We start from the raw sequence: 21,969 nt of genomic DNA, 5'->3' as shown, positions 1-21,969 counted from the left end.
GGTCATCATGATGATGTTGGCATCCTTTCTTCGGGAGCTCCATCGTACTTACGAATAGGAAAGGGGCAGCTTGACAACGATAGAACGCTACCAGGGGTAATCACCGGGGGTTATCCCACGAATGAACATATGAGTATCTCTCGAGTTGAACGAATAAAACATGCCGAGAGCAAAGTAATATGGTACAATAAGAAGTTTCAAACGGGTAGATAGTTGCTCGAAGTCTTAACCAGAGAGGAAAAGGGGTTCAGAGCAGCGAGAGTAAGTATTGCGTTTGATACCAGAATAGAGCACTAGGAAGGTGGCCCGTGAATTAAATACGAAGCCAAGCGTGAGGAATAACCATTAGAGACAGGGTTGTACATGAGAGTCAGGTTTTGATCCTGTGGAACTGTGGGTTATGGGCCCACCATGTGGGTTAAAAGTAGGAAGGGCGGAGACGTCTTGCGTGATCATGTAAGCAAGGCATGTCAGAGGATAGCCTGTCATTTATGTCGACATCAACATCGGTACCAAGGGCGAGGGACGAAGAGAACCATTTTCCTGCTCGTTGAACGAGGCGGACCAATAGGCAAAGTTCTCGTCCATCGGTGGTTACCGGAATGCTATCAACAAAAGCAACAGGGTCTTACTGACAGGGTTGTACACCAAGGTGTTTACATAAGCAGAAGAACATTACTGCTTAGATCATATAGATCACCAGAAAGGTTAAACAAAACAACGGAAAGGAAAATGTGATCATCAGATTAAACAGAACAATGGAAAGGAAAATGTGTTTAAACACATATTTCAGGGGTATATCCTTCCCAAGGACAAGCAGATGATATCCATGACAGGATAGAAGGTAGAAAACCATTTAGGTAAGGGAAGAGAACTTTCCTGACATTACCCATACAACGGTGTTTGGATAATTGATAAGGAAAATTTAGCATTGTGCTTTAAATGTTCTTATTGAAAATCGGAGTACCACAGACATGCTTCGAGATAGCATTGACATGGTCATTGGGTAAAGATCAGAACTTGGATTCACAAAGGATCCTTCAACTCCTGATGGAAGAATCACTAAGCTTGCTAAAAAGGAAACTATAACAATAGGTGCTCCGGCCAGGTGTGCTAGGCATGACATCACCTTACCCGGTCATGTAAAGATGATATAACTCTTGGAAATATGTTCCAACCATCATATCTGACCGAGATTCAGATCTGATTGGTGTCACGATACCTCAGACTTAGGATGCCTGAGAAGAAAAGGTGCGACACAATTTGAAGAGATGACATTGTAAGATTCTCGGGAAATGAACTATGGAAGCGAGTTTCGAAACAAGAGTTCATCATTAAACCAAGGAGAGGGTTAGGAGGTGGCTGATGGACTCAGCGACATTCCATTGAGATTTCCAAAAGATGGATTTCCACAACTATGTGAACAAGGAGATAACATTAGCTAGATCGAATGACTTAATGATGTATGCTCGAGGAAAACATACACAATTAAACATTGGTTGAAAGGTGCACCCGAATATGGGCTTAGGTAGCATGATCAAGGTTAGAATGGTGATTCGATAACCAATACACAAGGAATGAACTATCATTCATTAACTTACAAGCAATAGGGTTGCTGGAAGTTTTGAATTTTACACATCACAGTTCATTTGTGGGTACCTCGGTTAGAAACAACACGGGGACCAAGAAAAGAATGGTGATGTTAACTAAGTATCACTTGTATCAAGAATTCTTAAGGGTGGTGAATTTCCCATGATATTCTTGACATAAAAGATAGCAATACTCCAAGGTAGAACATAACATAAGTTGGATAACAAGGATCTCAAGGTACAACACAAAACATGAACAAGTTTGTATTGAAGGGAAAGCAAGAATGTTGCCGATGATAACACAAATCATCGAGGGGCAAGGATGGTATTTCTCATCATGAATTCAATTGATATCCTGGAGGAACTCAGAATGTTGATGATGATCATGACAAATTTTGTCGAGAGGTTTCATGGAGATGTAATCGATCGACGATGACATCAAGTCAAAGGAATGATGAAAGCGAAAGGTTATTGGAACCACGGTTAGGACACAAACTCGGAATCAAGTTTGCTGTTCAAGGAGAAGTGATATGACGAGGAAGATCGACGTAAGCTTAGCTCATCGTCGAAAGCTGTGCTCTGGGAATAAGGACCAGGTAGCACAGTTAAAATCACCAAGATAATGATGTAGCCAAACAGGCTAGGAATGGCGTGATCGGGTACAAACTCATACTTAAAGAAGATTACTAAGAGTTGTTGAACCGTAGTGCGGACTCGGTTCAGTTATCGGTGTCTTTGCGTGATTAATAACTCAGAGCCCGTGGAAAATTGGAATCAGTGAGAATGTAGCACTTGATGAAGAACTCATAAGAAGTTATGCAGTTCCATGTTAATCTCGAGATACCAGGGGGTAATACTCGACGACAGATCAAGGTAGAGGTTGGACTAGGGTATTGCTCTGCAGAAGACAAGTGCTCAAACTTGCACGAGAAACGGAATCAAGGAGAAACATGGTCGGAACCACGATTGCAAAGGATCAATTCACCGATACCAGATGATATTATACCAGGGAAATAGCTATTATTATAAGAAGCTTCCATGATAGGATCTACATCGTGTCCATGGGCATGAACACAAAGGTTCAAGGTCGAATCCCACTTCTCCAATGCATAACCTTTCATTCACTTCTCATTTTTCAAAGAAGTTGTAGTGTTGAAATTTTATCTAGCAAAACTCCAGAAGAGTATGACTCGTGCAAACTTTCAAGTTCCCACATATTAAGGAAGGCATAGGTTCAACCCATCGGGGCATCGTGGAAACATATACCACAAGCTTCAATAGTAAATATCACCAGCTCGAAAGCAGAGCATGGTTGGCCAAATCAAGGAATAGGATTTACCAAAGGCATTATGTATCAGGGAAAGAACTTCCAAGGTGATTGAATATGAAGGACGTTGTCGGATAAAATCCAACAAGGTTCTGATGGTCCAAAAGGGATCTGGTGTGAGCATCGGTACTCAACCAGAAGAAAAGGCATGTAAGGAGATCAGATGATAGAAACAACTGACTACTTCAGAGCTCATTTGCAAAAGAATTATGAATTCCAAGACAAGGGATCAGAAGCAATGCTCTGATTAGGGATGGATAAGCAGAATAGCCTTAGGGGTACAAACGACGACGATTTGATTGGTCGAGATCCAGCTCATGTTAAAAATGATGTCTGAGCCAGAAGGATGAATACTAGGATCTGATTGAGGATTGCGAGCATTCGCAACAAATTGAATCAATGGACTCAAAATGATAATGACAAGAGATGCCAATAAGATTATACTCTTATGGGATTAACCATAATGCAAGCAAGTAAGAATTTCAAGAGCAATAGGCTACTCAGGATTTCGGAAGTTCAAATAGTATTTTGAAGACTTTTGTGAAATACATGAATCAACTGGGGATGAGCAAATATCCGGTGAGTGCTAGAAATTATCCATAGTGGTATTCATGTGGCAAAGAACAGCAAGGCAGTAAGCTCAAAGGATTCTCGGAGCAGCAAAGAGAATTTCGGGATATCTTGTAATAACAAGATCAACTGGGAAACATCGTATGAATGGCGAGTATACGTGGTTATCCATAGGAGTTTTATCGATGAAAGGGAATTGCAAAAGCGATGAACACAAGTTCTCGGGTTATCAGCGGAGAGTATCTTCAGGGTCTTCACGTGCAGCAGACGATCATCAGTAATAAGGGGCTCTCCGGGTGAAAGTGACAACGAGATCCTAATGTCAGATTTAGCAAAATTCAATTAACCCGAATAGAAGAGAGATCAGAGTCCCAGAGTATAGACAAGGAGTAAAAGATCCTAATACCACCCAATGGCGACGTGGGCCCGTAAGCCACACAACCATGTTAGTAAAAGTTTAGCAATGACTAGACTCAACTTTGGCCAAGGAGTTGGAAAGGGGGATTCCTACAGGCAGTTGGCCCTGATACCAACTTGTGACGCCCCCAATTTCACCGTACACTAATCATGCACGCAAATGTGTACGATCAAGATCAGGGACTCACGGGAAGATATCACAACACAACTCTACAACATAAATAAGTCATACAAGCATCATAATACAAGCCAGGGGCCTCGAGGGCTCGAATACAATTGCTCGATCATAGAAGAGTCAGCGGAAGCAACAATATCTGAGTACAAACATAAGTTAAACAAGTTTGCCTTAAGAAGGCTAGCACAAAAGTAGCAACGATCGAAAAGGCAAGGCCTCCTTCCTGGGACCTCCTAACTACGCCTCGAAGCCGAACTCCATGTAGAATCATCCTCGGGATCTCTAGCTCCTGGACTCCAGCATCTGGTTACGATAACCAGGTATAGAAAGGGGAAAAGAGGGAGAAAAGCAACCGTGCGTACTCATCCAAAGTACTCGCAAGCAAGGAGCTACACTACATATGCATGGGTATATGTGTAAAGGGCCATATCAGTGGACTGAACTGCAGAATGCCAAAATAAGAGGGGGATAGCTAATCCTGTCGAAGACTACGCTTCTGGCCATCTCCATCTTGCAGCATGTAGAAGAGAGTAGATTGAAGTCCTCCAAGTAGCATCGCATAGCATAATCCTACCCGGCGATCCCCTCCACGTCGCCCTGTTAGAGAGCGATCACCGGGTTGTATCTGGCACTTGGAAGGGTGTGTTTTATTAAGTATCCGGTTCTAGTTGTCATAAGGTCAAGGTACAACTCCGGGTCGTCCTTTTACCGAGGGACACGGCTATTCGAATAGATAAATTTCCCTGCAGGGGTGCACCACATAACCCAACACGCTCGATCCCATTTGGTCGGACACACTTTTCTGGGTCATGCCCGGCCTCGTAAGATCAACACGTCGCAGCCCCACCTAGGCTCAACAGAGAGGTCAACACGCCGGTCTAAACCCTATGCGCGCAGGGGTCTGGGCCCATCGCCCTATGCACACCTGCACGTTGCATACGCGGCTGGAAGCAGACCTAGCCCCCTTAATACAAGCGCGAGCTTACGGTCCAATGCGGCGCGCGCCACTCAGTTGCTGACGTCAAAAAGAGCTTCGGCGGATACCACGACGCCGGGATACCCATAACTACTCCCGTGTAGATGGTTAGTGCGTATAGACCAAATGGCTAGACTCAGATCAAATACCAAGATCTCGTTAAGCGTGTTAATTATCCGCGAACACCGACCAGGGCCAGGCCCACCTCTCTCCTAGGTGGTCTCAACCTGCCCTGTCGCTCCGCCACAAAGCAACAGTCGGGGGCCGTCAGGAACCCAGGCCCACCTCTACCGGGATGGAGCCACCTGTCCTTTCAGCCCCCTCATCAGAATCACTTGCGGGTACTCAACGAGCCGACCCGACTTTAGTCACCACATGTGTCATGTATATAAAGTATATAGTATATACCCGTGATCACCTCCCGCAGTGATCACGGCCCAGTAGTAGCATGGCAGACGGACAAGAATGTAGGGCCACTGATGGAAAAAACTAGCATCCTATACTAAGCAGTAGGATAGCAGATAAGGGTAACAACTGTAGCAACAATGACAGGCTATGCATCAGGATAGGATTAACGGAAAGCAGTAACATGCTACACTACTCTAATGCAAGCAGTATAGAGAAGAATAGGCGATATCTGGTGATCAAGGGGGGGGGCTTGCCTGGTTGCTCAGACAAGAAGGAGGGGTCATCGGTGACGTAGTCGACCACAGGGGCATCAGCATCGTCACGGGATCTACCGAAGAGAAGAGGGGGGAGAAACAGTAAATACATAGCAAGCAAGTGCATAACAGGACAACAGGCAGAGCTAGACGTGTTCTAACACGGTATGAGGTGATACCGGTGAAGGGGGGAAACATCCGGGAAAATATCCCCGGTGTTTCGCGTTTTCGGACAGATGAATCGGAGGGGAAAAGTTGCGTGTTCGTTATGCTAGGGATGCGTGGCGGACGAACGGGCTGCGTAACCGGATTCGTCTCATCGTTCTGAGCAACTTTCATGTACAAAGTTTTTTCATCCGAGCTACGGTTTAATTTATATTAATTTTAAAAGATTTAAATCATTTTTTAGGATTTATTTAATTATTTTAAGGCAACATTATCCAGAACAGTGCACGCTGACGTCAGCATGACGTCAGCAGTCAACAGAGGAGTTGACTGGTCAACTGACGCGTGGGTCCCAGTTGTCATGGTCACAGTTTAACTAAACATAATTAATTAGTTAATTAATGAGGTTAACTAATCAGAGTTAATCAGGTTAATTTAACAGATCTAATTAAGTTAATTAATTAATTATTTTTATTCTCTTTTTTTAACAGAAGGGTGTGGGGCGGGGGCCCCACTGGGCAGTGGCCCATAGGGCCAAACGGGCGCGGGCGAATGGGCGACGGGCGCTGCCCGATCGGGCACATGCCCAAGGGCGCCCGAGCGTGGGCGCACGGCGGCCGTGGCCGCGGCCGGAGCAGCGGCGCGACGGGCCTAGGCGGGGCAGCGCGGTGGAGCAAACGCGCGGGACGAGCTCCGGCGCCCAGCGGTGTCGCGCGCGAGCAGGGAGGAGAGGTCAGGGGCGGCCGGGCTGCAGCGGGACGAGACAGGGCGCGAGCGGTCGGGCCAGAACGCGGCACCCACGGGCAAGGACGTGCGGAACGACGAGGAGAGGGAAGCATGGGGATGGCGTTCTCACCCCCGTTGCAGGGGAGTTGGGCGGTGAGGCGTGATGGCGCCGGCGATGGAGAGACGGGGACGCGAGCGACAGGGACGAGGCATTCCGGCGGTTTCCGGCCACGGCGCGGTCACAAACAGGGCGGCGCCGGTGCGGAGGCGTCGGGGACACGGCGGGGCGGAGTCGAGTGGCGTCGTTGGCGACGTGGACGGCGAGCGCGTCGGGGTGCACGCGGCCGGCGGTGCCGCGGCGGGGTGGCGCGATCCGCGCGCGGGGGCTTGCCAGGGAGTGGAGTGGGGGAGGCGGAGCGGTTGGGGGCTCCGGCGAGGTCGCCAACAGGACGCGCGAGGCCGGTGGGGTGGGTAGGAGGCGCACGGGGTGGCGTCGGCCCGATCCCGATCTGGATCGGGGGAGGGGCAGAGGGAGGACACGAGGGAGAGGGGGATCGTGGGGGGATAGGGTTTCGGGGGGTGGAGGAGGGTTAAGTGGTGGGGGTGGGCCGGCCCGTTCGGGCGGCTGGGGCCAGCTGGGCCACTTGGCCCAGCGGGGGAGGGGGGGGGTTTCTTTTCCTTTTTTTGTTTGATTGTCTTCTGTTTTTTTTGTGTTTTCTTTTCTTTTATTTATTTTCCTTTACTGTTTTATTTTATTTCTTTAATAGTTATAGTTTTATAATAAGTTAAAGCCCACACCTAAATTGGAGTTGTAAAAAGTTTTTAGTGACTAAATAAACTAGTTTAATATTTGTTTATATTTAATAACACTTATATAATTGTTTTTGCTACTGTTTTATTCATCTCATAGTATTTAAACATTTTATAAAGGTGTGGTTTCTCCACCATAATTATCTGTGCAATATTTGGTTCATTCCGAACATTTTTGTTTCAATGTTTGAAAACTTTTGTTGTTTGTCATATTTTGAATTGATTTTTGAATCGGTTTTGTACTAACGAAGGATTAGAGACAGTAACGGAGGTGACGGGGCATCATTAGCAGAGTTTTACTGTAGCTTGATTATCCGGACGTCACAGGTTGGGCTGGAGTTCAGCCCACAGGGCCTCCACCAAGGCAGGCCCACCTCCAGGTCAATACTAAAATCCTTCCCAATTGAGCCCCCAAAAATGATTAGGGGTCTCAACCTCTTCTCAAAATTAATTTGTTTAAACTCCCCCTCATTTGGAACCATATAGGCTGCAATTGGGGTCTTTTGTAATTCTATTTCACCAAAATCTACATCCTCTCCCCCAAACCAAGGCGTGATAGGATGCACATTATTTTTTCCCATATATTTTTGCACAATTTGAGCATCTATGCCAGTAAGCTTAAAGTTATCTCCCAACTTGTCTCTTCTCTCATCCCAACCCTCTTTTTCTTTATCCAAACTACCAAAAACAGTGGGAATCCTATTGCAAACATCAAAATTCCGGGATCTAGGCCCTTTTTGCACTCTGTTTTCAGCACAGAGCCCTATTTTCCCAGTTTTGCCTCTATTTCTAGTATCATCTACCTCAATCGAAGTAGTAGATACTAAATATTTAGCGGATTTTGCCATACCTGCATCGTAGTCGAGAACCTCCCCCTCCCCCTCCTCCTCAGAGCCCTCTCCGGCCAGCAACCAGAAGCGATTGCCGGCCGGTGAGTGCCCTACTGGCGGTGGGAGAGAGCAAGGAGGCGAGGCGAGCGCCTCTGGAAACGCGGGGAGCGGCGGGGAAGTGAGGTCGGGGTCGCAGGCGCGCTGGCCCTCCGCCGTGCCGGCACGGCCACCTCCTCCTCTAGCTCTTCGACCACTTCCGCATCCTCCTCGATCTCGATCGGAAGCCACCTGGACCCTGGAGCTGGGATCCCCATCACCACCGCCTGCGGCGCCGGTGGCGGTGCCCGCGGCTGGATCTGGCGGAAGCGAAGGGAGCGGAACACCTTCCACTTCTCCCTCTGCTCCGGAATCAGCGATTCTGCTTCGAGCATCGCCCAGAGGATCACCCCCATCGCCGGCTAGCGGTCGTAGTTGGGGAAGCACCTGAGGATCTCCTCGCCCCGCAACTTGTCCCTCACCATCCCAGACGCGTCGTTGAGGGCCTTCGCCGTTGGAAACCACCGATCTATCTCCTTCAATCTCCCCATCAGCACCTCGTCGCCGGCGGACAGCGCCCACATCTGCTGCTCGCCGTCGTCATGGAACCCTAACTCTCGAAGCGGCGAAGCGCGGTGGTTTTCGTGGATGAGAGTTGTGAGGGGGGGGGGGAGCGGTAGAGAGACGAGGCGACGGCCTAATAACCTCTCTCCCCTCCCCCGACTCGCCATTACTCACCTCAATAACCGCCCCAAGGTCGCCCCACCGGTCAGCCGCCGCAAGTCTTGCGATGTGGCACGGAAACGCCACCCTCGGGCCCACCCACAACTCCGCGTCGCCACACCAGCTACACGCATCCACCACCACCACCCCCTCGGCGTCGAGGAGCTCCACCCGCTGCTCGCGCCGGCGAACTGTGCCGTGCCGGGCCGGGGCTCCAGCAGCACCGTGCAGAAATCCGGTACGTAATCGCAGAGGCGTGCATCGCACGAGGTGCGAGCGTCGCACGGGAACCGCGTGTCGTGTGCCATCCGCCACCCCCTGTATCAAAAAATGATACATGCCATTGTAACGTCTGTCATGGAAAATAAATCCTAACTGGAGTGCGTAGCTACAACCTGCATCATTTTCCACATAAAGGTTAGCAAGCATGCTTCTATATGCAACTTGTAGAGCGTGCACGGATAGAAACATCGTTGCGTTACAGTTACACCATCTCTGTGTGTGTGTGTCAAGATTGTCACCATCAAAACAATCGGTTTAGGGTGCAAATTTACAGTTTCTTATCGCATCTGAGGACGGGTCCTCCTGCATGTGGCAGGCGTTTGGCCCCTTCCGCCCATGTCGGTGACTCATAATCTGCTCCAAGATTGCAGATTCGCTAGAGAACCGCCGCTGGTTCCTGTTCACTCCACTCTGCTGCAACCTCAGTTCTTAGGCTTCTTTGGTGGCAGCGGCGGCATGCCTCCGAACTGGGCGCTTCGTTTGATGCCCAGAAAGTGCTCCACCTGATGAAGAACATTATATACCCGATTCAGTAAATGCGGCTCGCTGTGATCCAAAGGAAGTGTTTTTAGTTCAAATTTGAACGAACGCTACTGACGCTTATTTTGGATCAGAAGGAGTAGAGAACAGGAGCGGGGATATTATATGTCAGCCTACCTTTTTGTCGCCGAGCATGGGCGTCAGACTCCCGGGATGTGCCTTCTCCACGCTGGCAAAGCCACTAGCGTCGCCTGTCGGGCTACATCACAAACAAGAACTTGATCAACCACCTCAGCAAGAAAGAAACAGGAAGACAGAAAACTAGAAGGACATTGCAGGTTAGTTAGCCACTTCCATTCAAGCAGGACCGGCACATTTCAGATAACATGCAATATTCAGATGAGGCATTTGATGAGATGATTGATATGTAGTTGACATTAGAGTCGTTTGGGAATCCTTAACATATTCAGTTATTCACATCTCAATCAGAGTCTCAAAACAAAAATCATCAGTGTGGCCCTTGAGCCCTTATAATCTCTAAATCCAAATCACCCAAACCTCATCCAAAGGTCTGGATCAGGAAGTCGCGTAGCACCCCAAAGTGAGTTTTCACTAGAGAGTAGGTATCCTAGATTAACAGCCAGCAACAATATATTCATTACTGTAATATACATTAATCACCTGTACTCATGAGTCATGATTTAAGTGAACCAAACGAAAGAAAGTTTTGTCAAGACTAAGAAAGCATAGTAGCATCAACAGGACCAACAAACATGGACTATGCGAATCAGAAGTAAGTCATGAACATACCCTGATTTTGCATTGCCACTTAAAACAAGGTATGGTGTTTGGCCACGAGCTTGAGCGTCTCTCATCTTTTCCGCGGACATCAAAGGCGTGTCAGAAGATTTCATTTGCTTAGCCTTCATATCATCCTGGTACTTCTTCTGCCGTTTTTCCAGCTTCATTTTACCTGGTCCCTTGCCATGGAATTTGTGCGAAAGATCCCTAAATGCCTCCTTGGGTGTCATCTGGAGGGAAAACACAAAGTTATGGTAAATAGCATATCATTGTTTTGTGGCACATGTTCTTTCAAAGGCTAAACAAATACACATGGAAAATGATGGAGTCAAAAATGCGTATATCAAGTGGTATGCAATGATAAAAAACGATAACCAATGTTGCATCATACTACCACGCCAAGATGCACCTCAGTACTATAAGATTTCATAGAAAGGAGACCCAGTGTGAGGGTGGGTAGGACAGCGTGCAGATGATTACTTACCACTCGACCGAATTCATCCATTCTTTCTATGCGGATTTCTTTTTTTCCGTCCTGAGCCTCTTCCTCAATACCAACAAGCTTGCTTTTCTTCTTGTCCGTGGTTCTGCCTCCCCAATTGGTGCCCTCATTGAGGGTCCCTCGCTCCTTTAGAAACTTCAAAGCTCCACCCAAACCCTTGCCAACTGCAGCTTCATGCACAACCTCATCCGGCGTGACTTCTTGCTCCTCTACATCCTTTTTTGGGTCTTCAATGACAGCTTCCTCTTTGATCACTCCCAATCTGCTTGTGTCATCTTTTGCTGTAATACCTGAAGGCATATCATCATCGTCTTCATCCATAAACACATCTTCTGCTTCTGGCTTGCGTGTTTCTGCAACAAGATAATAGCAGCATTCAATATCAATACAATTGATTCACTAGTCAGCTCTGTACAGTTGTTACAAATTCATCACAAAATACTTCAAGGAGGTTACCTTCATTCAATTGCAGGCCCCACACAAACTCTTCCATCTCAGTGATAACAACCTTATTCTGTTGTGCATCTCCCTCTGCAGCATCTGCATCTCCTTGGCCCTTGTTTGCAGCAGCCATTTCTGCTACAGACAGAGGACCAGAACCTGCAGCCTCTTCCTGCTTCCTTAGAGATAGCTTCCTTGCTTGCTCCAGAGATTTTTGCAGATCTTCATAATCGTCACCAAAAACAAGTTCTTCCTCATCAGCCGGTTTACCGGGCATTTTCTCCTGACGCAACGCTTTTGATGCCTCTTCAGCCTTTGAAATGGCTACTTGGTACGCATTGCTTCTCTTTTCAGCATCAGCCTTTTGCTCTACCTCCCTAGCAGACTGTCGCTTACCATTATTCCTGGACCCAAGATCAGCTGCTCCCAGTCCAGAAGCAATCGCTTCTGCTTCAAGTGCATCCAGATCTAGCTTTTCTTTCTTCCTATGGGATTTCTTTTTCTTTGGTTTCTTAAACTGCAGCATTTCATCAGCAGTGTAGTAATCTGATGCCATCTTTGCTGCGGAAGTAAGGTCTTCTGTCTTTTTCAGAACAGAACCACCTTCAATCCTTTTGCGGAGCTGTCAACAGGGAAATGTAAATTAGTAAATCTATGCAAAGTTCCGGCATTGGCATTTTCAGGTTGTCCCAGAAAACTACAGTACCAATGGCATTTCATGATTTCTATGGCAAATATAAATTACCTCTTCCAACTTCTTCTCTGCTTCACCGGTGAAGCGTCCACCTTCATCAAGTGTCACTCCCTGTCAAGTGAAAGGCCAAAATGATTAAAGAAATATCAATAGGAGAGTATCTACCAATTGAAGCAGTACAGCATGTTTACCTCATCTTCCATCGGGTCATCATAATGTGAGAGCATAGGTTTCTTTGACATTGGGTCATCATTGAACCTACCAACATGTTCAAGAAAACAAGGATTATGATGGGAAAATTAATCTAAGAAACACAACTAGTGAACTTACTTGTCATCATATGTTCCTTTCTTCAGCGCAGCCTTGTAAGCTTCGTTTCTTTGCTTCTGCTCACCAATCTCGATGTTCTCAAGCATATCAGCTTCTATAAATTTTAATTTTTGCGCAAGTCAGAAAAGGTTAGGGGGAACAAGTAATAATAAGTAAAACAACAACACATTACCTTCATTGATATCCCCATCAGCCAGAATACTCTGATCTTTGAGAGTCATGACAACTGCTCCACCTTCTATGACTTTGTCAAGCCCATGAAGAACCTTCACTCCAGATAAGTGGTCTTTTTTCAAAACAATGGGGGAAAACAAGAAACATGTTAGCCTGACTTCCATTGACAGAAAACTATGACTAAAATAACTCATTACAGCAATAAATATTAGTGGTTGACAAAATAAACTTTGCTAATTCAGGATTTGTGGGTGATTACCTCCACCAAGTTTATCAGCATCATCATAGTCGTCATCACTATTTTCTGCTAACATATCATCCTGAAAGTTTTAAACCATGAAAGTTATTAGTAAATAAAATGGTGTCATGCTGGACAACATATCCAAAACAAATCACTAAATCATCACCTGTTCCTCAAATACTCGTGCAAGACGTAACGCCTTCTCCTTTTCAGCTTGTCTTTTCTCGTCAAGTTTGCGACTCTTGCCTACCCAGGATAGTATCTCTGAAGCATCATCTTTATCATCCAGAATTCCCCCTTCCTTTTTATCCTTCAACCTTTCTTCCTTGGCCCTAAAGCAGATAGCCTAATTAGAAATTATTTGTATTCTTAATTGTTCAACAAATTAAGAGATTTAACAGTGTGCAAATTCATTGACTGAAGAAAAGGCTAGTGTGAATCGAAAAGAAACAATTACTCAAGGGCATACCTCGCAATGCGGTCCCGGAGGGCAGATGTGGAGGCCTGGTCAGGCTCTCCTGGGAGGTCACCTCCCTTCTTCTGGTCTCCCTCATCACCCTTAGGCAAATCTGCGTCTTCTCCACGGTCCTTTCCCCTCGACTTCTCCCGTTCCCTATCTTCCTTGTCCTTGTTCTTGTCTCTGTTACGGCTCCTGTCCTTGTCCCTATCCCTCCGTTCCTTTTCCCTTTCCCGCTCCCTCTCTGTATCCCTTTCCCGATCCTTCCCACGATCACGGTCACGGCCACGGTCACGCTCTGAATCCCTATCCCTGTGCTTGCTGCTATCCCTATCTCTGTCCCTGTCTCTTTCCCTCTCCCTATCCCTGTCCCTATGCTTGGTATCATCCTTGTCCCTCCTCCTCTCATCCTTATCTTTCTCCTTCTCCTTGTCCCTCCTCCCACTGCCATGGTGATCCTTCTCCTCCCTCCTGTGCCTATCCCGCCTGTCCTTGTCCTTGCCACGGTGCCTGTCGCCACCATCGACATCCATCTCTTCCACCACCGCATCCCTAGCATCGTCAGCCTCCCCCATTACCACAGTCCAAGATTAACCAACAAGCAGCAGCCTCCTGCCCTGGAAAATATCAGTTAGAGATCATATTAAACAGTGGGGAAATGGAATGTTTGCCTCAAATTCGGTGGCATTGTATCTCATGCACTTCAGTTGATTGCAAAGGATGTTTTAAGTTTTCCCTGATGTGTCGCATTGCCCCACCCCTCTAATTAAACAGGTTCTGTTCATAACAATAAATAACCCATTTAAGAATTTGAGGAAACATAAATGCCCATCTCTGTCCTCCAAACAAATGCACTTGTATCACTAGACTCAAACCTGCAATGAAAGGTATCTCTCTACCTGACAAAAAACTGGACCGATTGACCCGACAACAACAAGATTATGCAGCCCATGGACAACACAACTACTCTTACATTATGGGACGGAGGGAGTACCAATTATTCACACATCAATTACATTCTCAGGCATGGATTCCTCTCAGAGAGACCGCCGCATCAAGCCCACAAGCCAACTAGTCCACATCTCACAGTCAGGTGCACAACTAATCGCAGGTCACAAGCAAGGCAACGCCCCATCCCTCCCAACCTCCGTAGCAAGACCTAGGGTTTAATGGACCGCACCAATCCCGCAAGGGGGGAGAAGAGCACACAGGCCATACCTCGTGGCGGCGGCGCTGGCCGCTGGGGCTCCCGCGGGGAGGGCGGCGCCCGAGCCCGAGGGGCGCGCGGCGGGGTAGGGGCCGACGGGTCGCGCTGGGAGCGAGCGCGCCGCCCACCAGCTCCGTGGACGAGGTAGGGCTTCCTCCTGGCCCAGCGAAAGGGGTCGCGTCCGGAGCCGAGCGGCGGGGCCGGCGGAGGCGGCGGCAGATCACGGTCCTGCGCTTCGAGGCGGCGGGCGGGCTCCGGCGGGAGGAGGCGGCGGCGGAGGAGGCCGATGCGCGAGAGCGAGACGAGACACCGGCCGCCAAATCCGAACCCACGCGAGCAGCGGCGTAACCCAGAGCAGAGAGAGCTTTCTTTGGGCCTGATGGCGGTCGCTGGTGAACTGGTCATGTCGGGCCAGGCGGGCTCGTGGTCCAGCGCGAGATGGGCCGCGCAACACGTTTGCCTCCGATTTGATTGAGCCCGGAGAACTGATTCTCAAAAAAGAAAAAGATTGAGCCAGGAGAATGCCTGTTTTAATCCTCAAAAGAAAAAGGAGAATGCCTTTTTTTTCAGACAAACCGTATTAAAAAAGACATAATAAGTACTTAGCATTCTAAAAAAACATACCCCTCATCCATTTCTCCGACAAGAATTTCAGGTTTGACCAACTGTCAAATCATGTCCCGAAGTCAAACTAGTTCAGGTTTGACCAAGTTCACAAGGCTTATTAAATTGCTTGCCTTGATCTAGTTCATATAGAAAAATTATCAACATATACAAAACCAAATACTCCATCCGCCCAAAATTACTTGTTGCATCCATTTCTGCGACGAGTAATTACAGGCGTAGGAAGTATTATCTACTACTCCCTCCGTTTAGGTGTGTAAGTTATCTTACGAAAACCAAATAATACCAAAACACTTAGGCGCGGTACATTAACTCTCATCTTGTTTCTTGTTTCGTGACATATCAACCAATAAGAGATGTGGGCCATGCATGCTTTAAATGACTTGAGACTACCAAACACGACATGCATTGATTAGTTCATTGCATGCAATGTTATTAATTAGCAAAATAACATTAATTTCTCTCGTTTTCCTCTCCACCTTGGTCACGGTGCGCAACCTAAGCTGACTTACACACCTAGACGGAGGGAGTAGTATTGATTTGGTAGTGTGGATATAAATTTCCTTTCTACAAATTTGGTCAAACTTAGAACAAGTTATGTAAGATTCTTCGTGCAGCGTTTTTTGAATAATCGATGCAACAATCAACACTGAATAAACCGATCGCCGCGAGTGTTCAAACAAACATCTTCAATTACGAGTTCGACGTATATTCAAAGTTTGGAGGTTATTTCCCGATGTGTCGCTCAGGGCATCCTTTGTCAGCAATGGGGCAGAATGGATGGGGGATATCATATTGATCACCCATTAACAAGTTATCTATGGCACACACAGAATCTGTTCACCCCTCAACATAACAGAAAAGTTTCCCAGGAAAAAAAAGGGAACCACACGGGCAGCTGATCGTCATCCTTCGCTGGATGGTGCGCCGAAATTCACACGGGTAGCGAAATGCTGGACGGAGCCGGATGGTGCTCTTGAATCCCTAAGCATTGAAACCTACAAAACATTATCCAGCGTGAGAAGACTGATCCAAACAATCAGGTGAGATGGGTTTTTAGCGGAGACTACAGCATACTACCTACCTTTGGACTGTTCATATTGCTCCCTAAATACCCGATGCCGAACGATGGGGATGAGTAGGCAGCAACGAGCTCAACGGCTTCGAGTAGAGGCGATTCACCTCTCTGCGGAACATGCATTGTTAGACCACGAATGGAGGGGTCGCTCATCCAAAGTCGAAGCAAAGGAGATGGTTTTGCAGATGATAACCTTTGTAAGGTCAGACTGAACTAGCAAGAGCCCAGCGCCGGTGTCGTGAGACATCTCGCTGCTGCTCTGCACCACCGAGCGCAAAACTTTGGTGCAGGAGGAAGCAGGGCCAGACTGTGACCTGAAAAGATACATATTGAGTTGCAAACGTAATGATGGTTTTTTTTAAATAAGAGAAATGTGATGCAAAAGAAACATTTTTTTCATGTTTGTCAGTCCATTGAGGTTAGCAAAAGGTCCTTGGTGTGAGATGATAGTTTTAAACACAAAAGACAAATAAATGATTTTTCGATCCAAATAACATGGTGACCATTGTAGAATGCAAATGATATATGGAAAGAGCTGACTGAAGAAAAAACCTACAGTGATGCTGAGATACAACATTCACGGGAAGCAAATCCTCTAATTAAGTGTTCGCCAGCTCCGGTTGCACAACATCCAATTACGAATGGTGTGCCAAATGGTCCTTTGGATGAAGCCCAGCACCCAGAGCCGTACATAGCAGCTAATCCAACCCGGCCATCTACCTGAAAGAACATCATGCTTATCAACGTCTATAGGCAGAAAAATCTTGCTTAATTTGCCCCAAACAGATATTTTCTTTGAAACAAACAAAGGGCTTATATGAAGAACGACAATTCCAAGTGCACTGCTAGAGCTCAACTGTTCAAAGTGACTGATGAATAAAATGACCAAATGACCTTTAGTGCAATGCCACCACTAGACGCGCCAGATGCTACATTTCCATACTCATCAACACATACAGCACCAACAGTATCCATTACACAATCTTGATCATCTTCCATGATTGATCTACTGAATTCTTTCTTGATCTTTTTTGCATTGTTCAAATTATCAGCTTGAGCTCCTAAAATAAAGTGGGACAGGTGAGGAGGACTGGTGGAATACAGATACTGTATGCCAAAAGCAGAGTTGAATCACCAGTGCACACAACAATCACAAACCAAATATTTGGGTGTTGAAAATTGAAATTTATTCTCTGGAAAGAGATCAATAAATACATAGTAGCAGCTACATGACCATTTATGGAGGCCAAAAATAACAAAACAGATGAATCGAAGATAACATGCAGCAGAAGATATTAAGCCAAAATGCATGAAGTTTAAGCACAATATCAATGATCTGAATATCTAATATAAGCACAACAAGGCTTGGTCGAATCATTATTATTGCCCTACATTGTGCAACATCGTTTGTTTTGATGATATGTTGGTCGTTGTGCTGTTTGTGGAATAGATTTTGTTTCCCTTCTTTTCATTTTGCAAATTACCTATGCAGCATGCAAAACTATCAGCAGTATATAAAATCAATACAAGAATAAACTGAAGCATGGTTTGGGCTACAGGTCGATCTTCTATTTTTGTGCTCAAAATCATATTGTTAAAAGAGCATATTGGGTACTGCCTGAGGCAGAATGGCATCCAGGATACTGAATGGAAGAAATACCTCCTAAAATAACATCGAGCTCTATCATAAGAGGCTGTCACATTGGCACATATATATAGGCTGATATGAATGTCAGACATATAAAACTAAGCATCATATATCACTGGATATAACTAAGTGGCGTCGATATCATCAGATAAAAATAGATGACATTGTACAATTGCAACTACATCTTCTGTCCACAGGTGCAAAGCATTGTGCAACAGCTAATAGTAAACTTTTTTTCTTTCAAAAATAGGCCTGAACCCAGCTTCTTATTGAAAGCTTAAAATAATACGTAATCCTTAAGCTCATGGTAAACTTTCTATTATAACTTTAATATTTCTATGTAAAGACCAATGCTAATCGTACAAGTGCAGTCAAGTTTCAGAAGATAAACCAACCAAAGGAACATTGCATATGGATGCCACAATCTTTGGTTAGAATTAAAGCACATGTGAGAAATGAACAAGCAGAGGAAGGAACCTGATGGGTCCAACTGTAAAGAACTAGATTCTGAAGCAGAAGCAGTGGAGCGATTAACCAATTCCTTGGCACTAGCAAGCAACGCACTGTATTTTACCCACTGTGCTTTTGCATTCTCAGTCACTAACCACTGTGTGAGAATGAGAGAGAGATAGTAAATTACCAGCGATTAGGATTGAAGAATTGGATGAAAGAATTCTACAGAAGATGGTTTACATTATTATCCTCCGATGTGGCTTCGATTATGTCGATTCCTTTACATTTTGCCCATTGGCATGCTCCCTCACCGACCAAAAACCTAAGAAAGGTAGAATAACTCAACAACTCAGGATTGCTGGTAAGATGGATAGGTGCATGACAGATTGCCATCCATGGATTACTGAAAAGCATCCATCATGCAATGGTTGAATTCCTCAATGCATGTCTAATATGTTCAATGAATATATCATTTGCATTACTTATTTCAGCATGAGCCAGGATTAATTCCAAATTAGAAGATAACACAGTGGAATCGGTCATGTAACAGAAAATGACAGAAGGACAGGAAACTACTGAAAAAGAAAAGGTTATGGTAACGAAAACATGGAGAAGAAGCTTGAATTTTGTGATTACATACATGGGGGGTATCCGACCAAGCAGTGAAGGACCTGACATTTGTTCCTTTGCCAAGTGCAATGCAACTTGGATGGGGTTCTTTACACCTGATCTACAAGAAACAGAAAGTATGGTCAGAGCTTTAAGGTTCTCTGAGTGTAAATATACATATCAGCAGTAAATCCTCTGATGTACTCTCATTTGAGCTTCTATGCTTTGTAGGATCAAATTTTAGTAAATTTGCCACAACTACCTTGCACAGCTCCGACAGCTCCGTAAGAACCTGTAGTTCCATCCATGATACTCGCATCGCATTCAACCTGACCACTCTCGGTCAAACTTGAACCTCGGCCAGCGTTTGTGATGGGGTCATCCTAGTCAGGCACAGATGAGAATCAAAAAATACATTCACCTTTTAAAACAAGCAAGTAATAAGACTGTCATGTACCTGAACTAAAACACCAGAGACTTTGCTTAAATCTAGGAGGATCGTAAACCTTGATTATACAACTAATGCTTCTACTTTCCCATTTTGACATTAACAAATTGGGACTAAATCAGCTAAACATACACCAGACGATTGCTTACTCATACAATCCATAACTGCCGCAGGTGTTAATTAAACAAACTATATAGATAGACGCTACATCTGTCCACAGGGAATGATATGTGCATACCTCCAGCACTCGAATGGCAGCTGCGACGGCATCAAGACTTGTGCCGCTGCCCTGCAGATACACAAGGAGCATTAGGAATTATCATTCACAAGAGCAGAGCTTCATGGACGCTTCTCGAGCTTGCCATTGTCACATCAAAGTATGGTACACACCATGGGAGGTGGGCAGAGATACTTCAGACATCAGTAATCAAAGTGGAAATGCAGGCCCCTTCCAAAATCTAGTACATCAAATTAATGAGGCCACTGTAACTTCTGAGGGTTGATCTGGTGGCGTGGTGCTCGTGGGTTCAATCATACCCAGCAGACTCTATTGTTGTTCTAATCTAGGGGTAAAATCCTAAAATCCCCCACGCTACATATGCTCGGCGAGACAGCACGGATGAATCCGAGCTGACACAGGCAGCACGGCGAAACCAACGCGCTACAGCACGGGAGGAGAAGGGGAGCTCTAGGGTTGAAGGACCGGACCTCGCGGAGGACGGCGGCGGCGGCGAGGCAGGCGCGCCTGATGGCCCGGCGGTAGGCCCGCTCGTTGGCCGGAGCGTGGAAGCCCGCGCCCACGTGCACCGCCACGAAGAGCCTGCGGCCGGGCCCACGGCCGGACCCCGCCCCCGCTTCCCCGACGCCTCCTTCCGCCGCGGGCGAGCCGCCCTCCCCGCCGCCGCCGGTGGCCATGTCTGGGCGAGGAGGTTTCGGAAATTACGAGTCGGACCCCTGCGGAGTTGACAATTTGCGCCGGGGTATTAAATGCAAGGTGAAAGCGTGATTAAAGACTAAAATAACGCACAGGAAATGCTCCACGGGCATGTTTGGTTGCCCGCATCGAGCCCAACCAGGCCCGCACGATGCAGCATCTTTTCGGACCACGGTTGTTTAGTTCCTCGCATACACTGTTGAGTCCAAATAGCACAGTTCTTAAAGCACCCCTGGGCCTGCCCCGTTGGGAACGGCCGAATCGGCAGTTTTCAGAGAGCCAGGCCCGAGCGATGCTTCGAGGTGCACGTGGGTGGCTCTATGGAGATGTGTGTCTCGAGTTAATCCCTCTGCCAAGGCGTGTTCAGCTGCCACAACCGGAGCCGGCGCCACGCCCGAGCTGGACCGCGACGCGGTTTCTGCTGTCGCTGGCGACGACGACGAGAGCGCGGGGGGAGGCAGCGAAGACGAGGCGGCAGGCGCAGAGGCTCTCCGAGAGGTGACGGGCGCGGCAAGATCCTCAACGTAGTCCAGCTCAAGCTCGTCCATGACCGCGGCGAGCCGGGCGCGTCCACGGTCGCCGGGAGCTGGTGGTGGGCACGATGGCAGTGGAAGCTCCGGCGCGCTCATAGTGTTTGACGAAATGCCAAGCCCAACCTGATGGATGTTAAGTTTTGTTGTAATGTTGGTAATCATATGCATGTATGCAACCAAACGCCGGGTGAAAATTGCATCTTGATGACAAGACCCCCAATGCAGGCAACCAATCAACTGGTCATCTATGTTTTTGACTCTGTTTTTGCTTACCCAGGCCCTGCTCAGCCTGGCTCGTTTTTCCCCTCTAAGCCAGGCCCGGCAGCGAAAGCAACCAAACACGCCCTATATACTTGTGAGCTAGAGATAATAATATATCATTTTAAATCCTAAAAATTTAACATAATGGAGCCAGCTATGTCTAGTATTTATTCTATTTTCTTTTTAAATTTTGTGAATACCAGAATTACTTTTTATAATTACGCTTTTGTCTATTTTGATAGACTCTTGTGCAACTTGTATGCTTAATATGCAATAGCATAGTTTTTTCTTTCTCCTTGATTAAGAGAGCCTATGATAGTGTTCCTTACTCTAGCTACTGTTATACCACCATGTTTTCATGATTTATGTACAACAAGTAGAGCTATTAGTAGTTGTTTGTGGACTTGGCGAACTCATAGCTTTGTTTAAGTTTTGTTTGGATTTAAAGTTCGCTTCGTTTGGGGTGCCATGATGTAACACCCCCAGTGTCATGCAACAGTAACCCTCTGTGATTAAGCTAATCATTTTTCCAAACAGTGCTTACTCACCTTTGTTCAATATCTCATTTGAAATTCCAGTCAATTCAAATTCAAGTGAAGTTTGAAGTTGATCAAAAGTTGCTAGAAAAATGTTCATCATTTGTCAAAAATTCGATAGCAATTATTTGTTAAGGAACACAACATCACTTTTGTGCAGAGATGAGCATTAGCAATTATAACAGCACCAATTCAGCATTTTAAATGCTATCCTATTTATGAAAAATACC

At 46.4% G+C, this 21,969-nt stretch overlaps 2 protein-coding genes across 3 annotated transcripts; both read right to left on the bottom strand.

The window, feature by feature from the left end:
• Positions 1-9,409: 9,409 nt before the first annotated feature.
• Positions 9,410-14,966, bottom strand: LOC109763337 (SART-1 family protein DOT2). 2 transcript variants are annotated; one of them, XM_020322172.3, is made up of 13 exons: positions 14,627-14,966; positions 13,421-14,025; positions 13,118-13,283; positions 12,970-13,030; positions 12,709-12,822; positions 12,537-12,630; positions 12,398-12,464; positions 12,258-12,317; positions 11,528-12,134; positions 11,054-11,424; positions 10,579-10,799; positions 9,946-10,027; positions 9,410-9,791 (listed from the first exon to the last, which is right to left on the bottom strand). In XM_020322172.3, the coding sequence occupies exons 2-13, from the start codon at positions 13,981-13,983 to the stop codon at positions 9,711-9,713; spliced, it is 2,487 nt and encodes an 828-aa protein (XP_020177761.1). In that variant the 5' UTR covers positions 13,984-14,025; positions 14,627-14,966; the 3' UTR covers positions 9,410-9,710. The 2 variants fall into 2 exon arrangements, with proteins under 2 accessions (XP_020177761.1, XP_020177762.1); XM_020322173.4 differs by having other exon boundaries at positions 13,421-14,020.
• Positions 14,967-15,911: 945 nt separating this feature from the next.
• On the bottom strand, positions 15,912-20,442 carry LOC109763338 (putative threonine aspartase). The gene is made up of 11 exons (XM_020322174.3): positions 20,184-20,442; positions 19,714-19,764; positions 19,290-19,410; positions 19,059-19,143; positions 18,659-18,740; positions 18,443-18,572; positions 17,212-17,378; positions 16,874-17,037; positions 16,511-16,631; positions 16,324-16,425; positions 15,912-16,237 (listed from the first exon to the last, which is right to left on the bottom strand). Exons 1-11 carry the CDS (start codon positions 20,388-20,390, stop codon positions 16,145-16,147), a joined length of 1,323 nt encoding a protein of 440 aa, XP_020177763.1. The 5' UTR covers positions 20,391-20,442; the 3' UTR covers positions 15,912-16,144.
• Positions 20,443-21,969: the final 1,527 nt, after the last annotated feature.

This window comes from Aegilops tauschii, chromosome 2 (assembly GCF_002575655.3).
Source record: "Aegilops tauschii subsp. strangulata cultivar AL8/78 chromosome 2, Aet v6.0, whole genome shotgun sequence".
In the NCBI taxonomy this organism is placed as follows: Eukaryota; Viridiplantae; Streptophyta; class Magnoliopsida; order Poales; family Poaceae; genus Aegilops; species Aegilops tauschii.
Note: the sequence above shows the minus strand (reverse complement) of the source record. Positions and strands in the feature narration are given on the sequence as shown.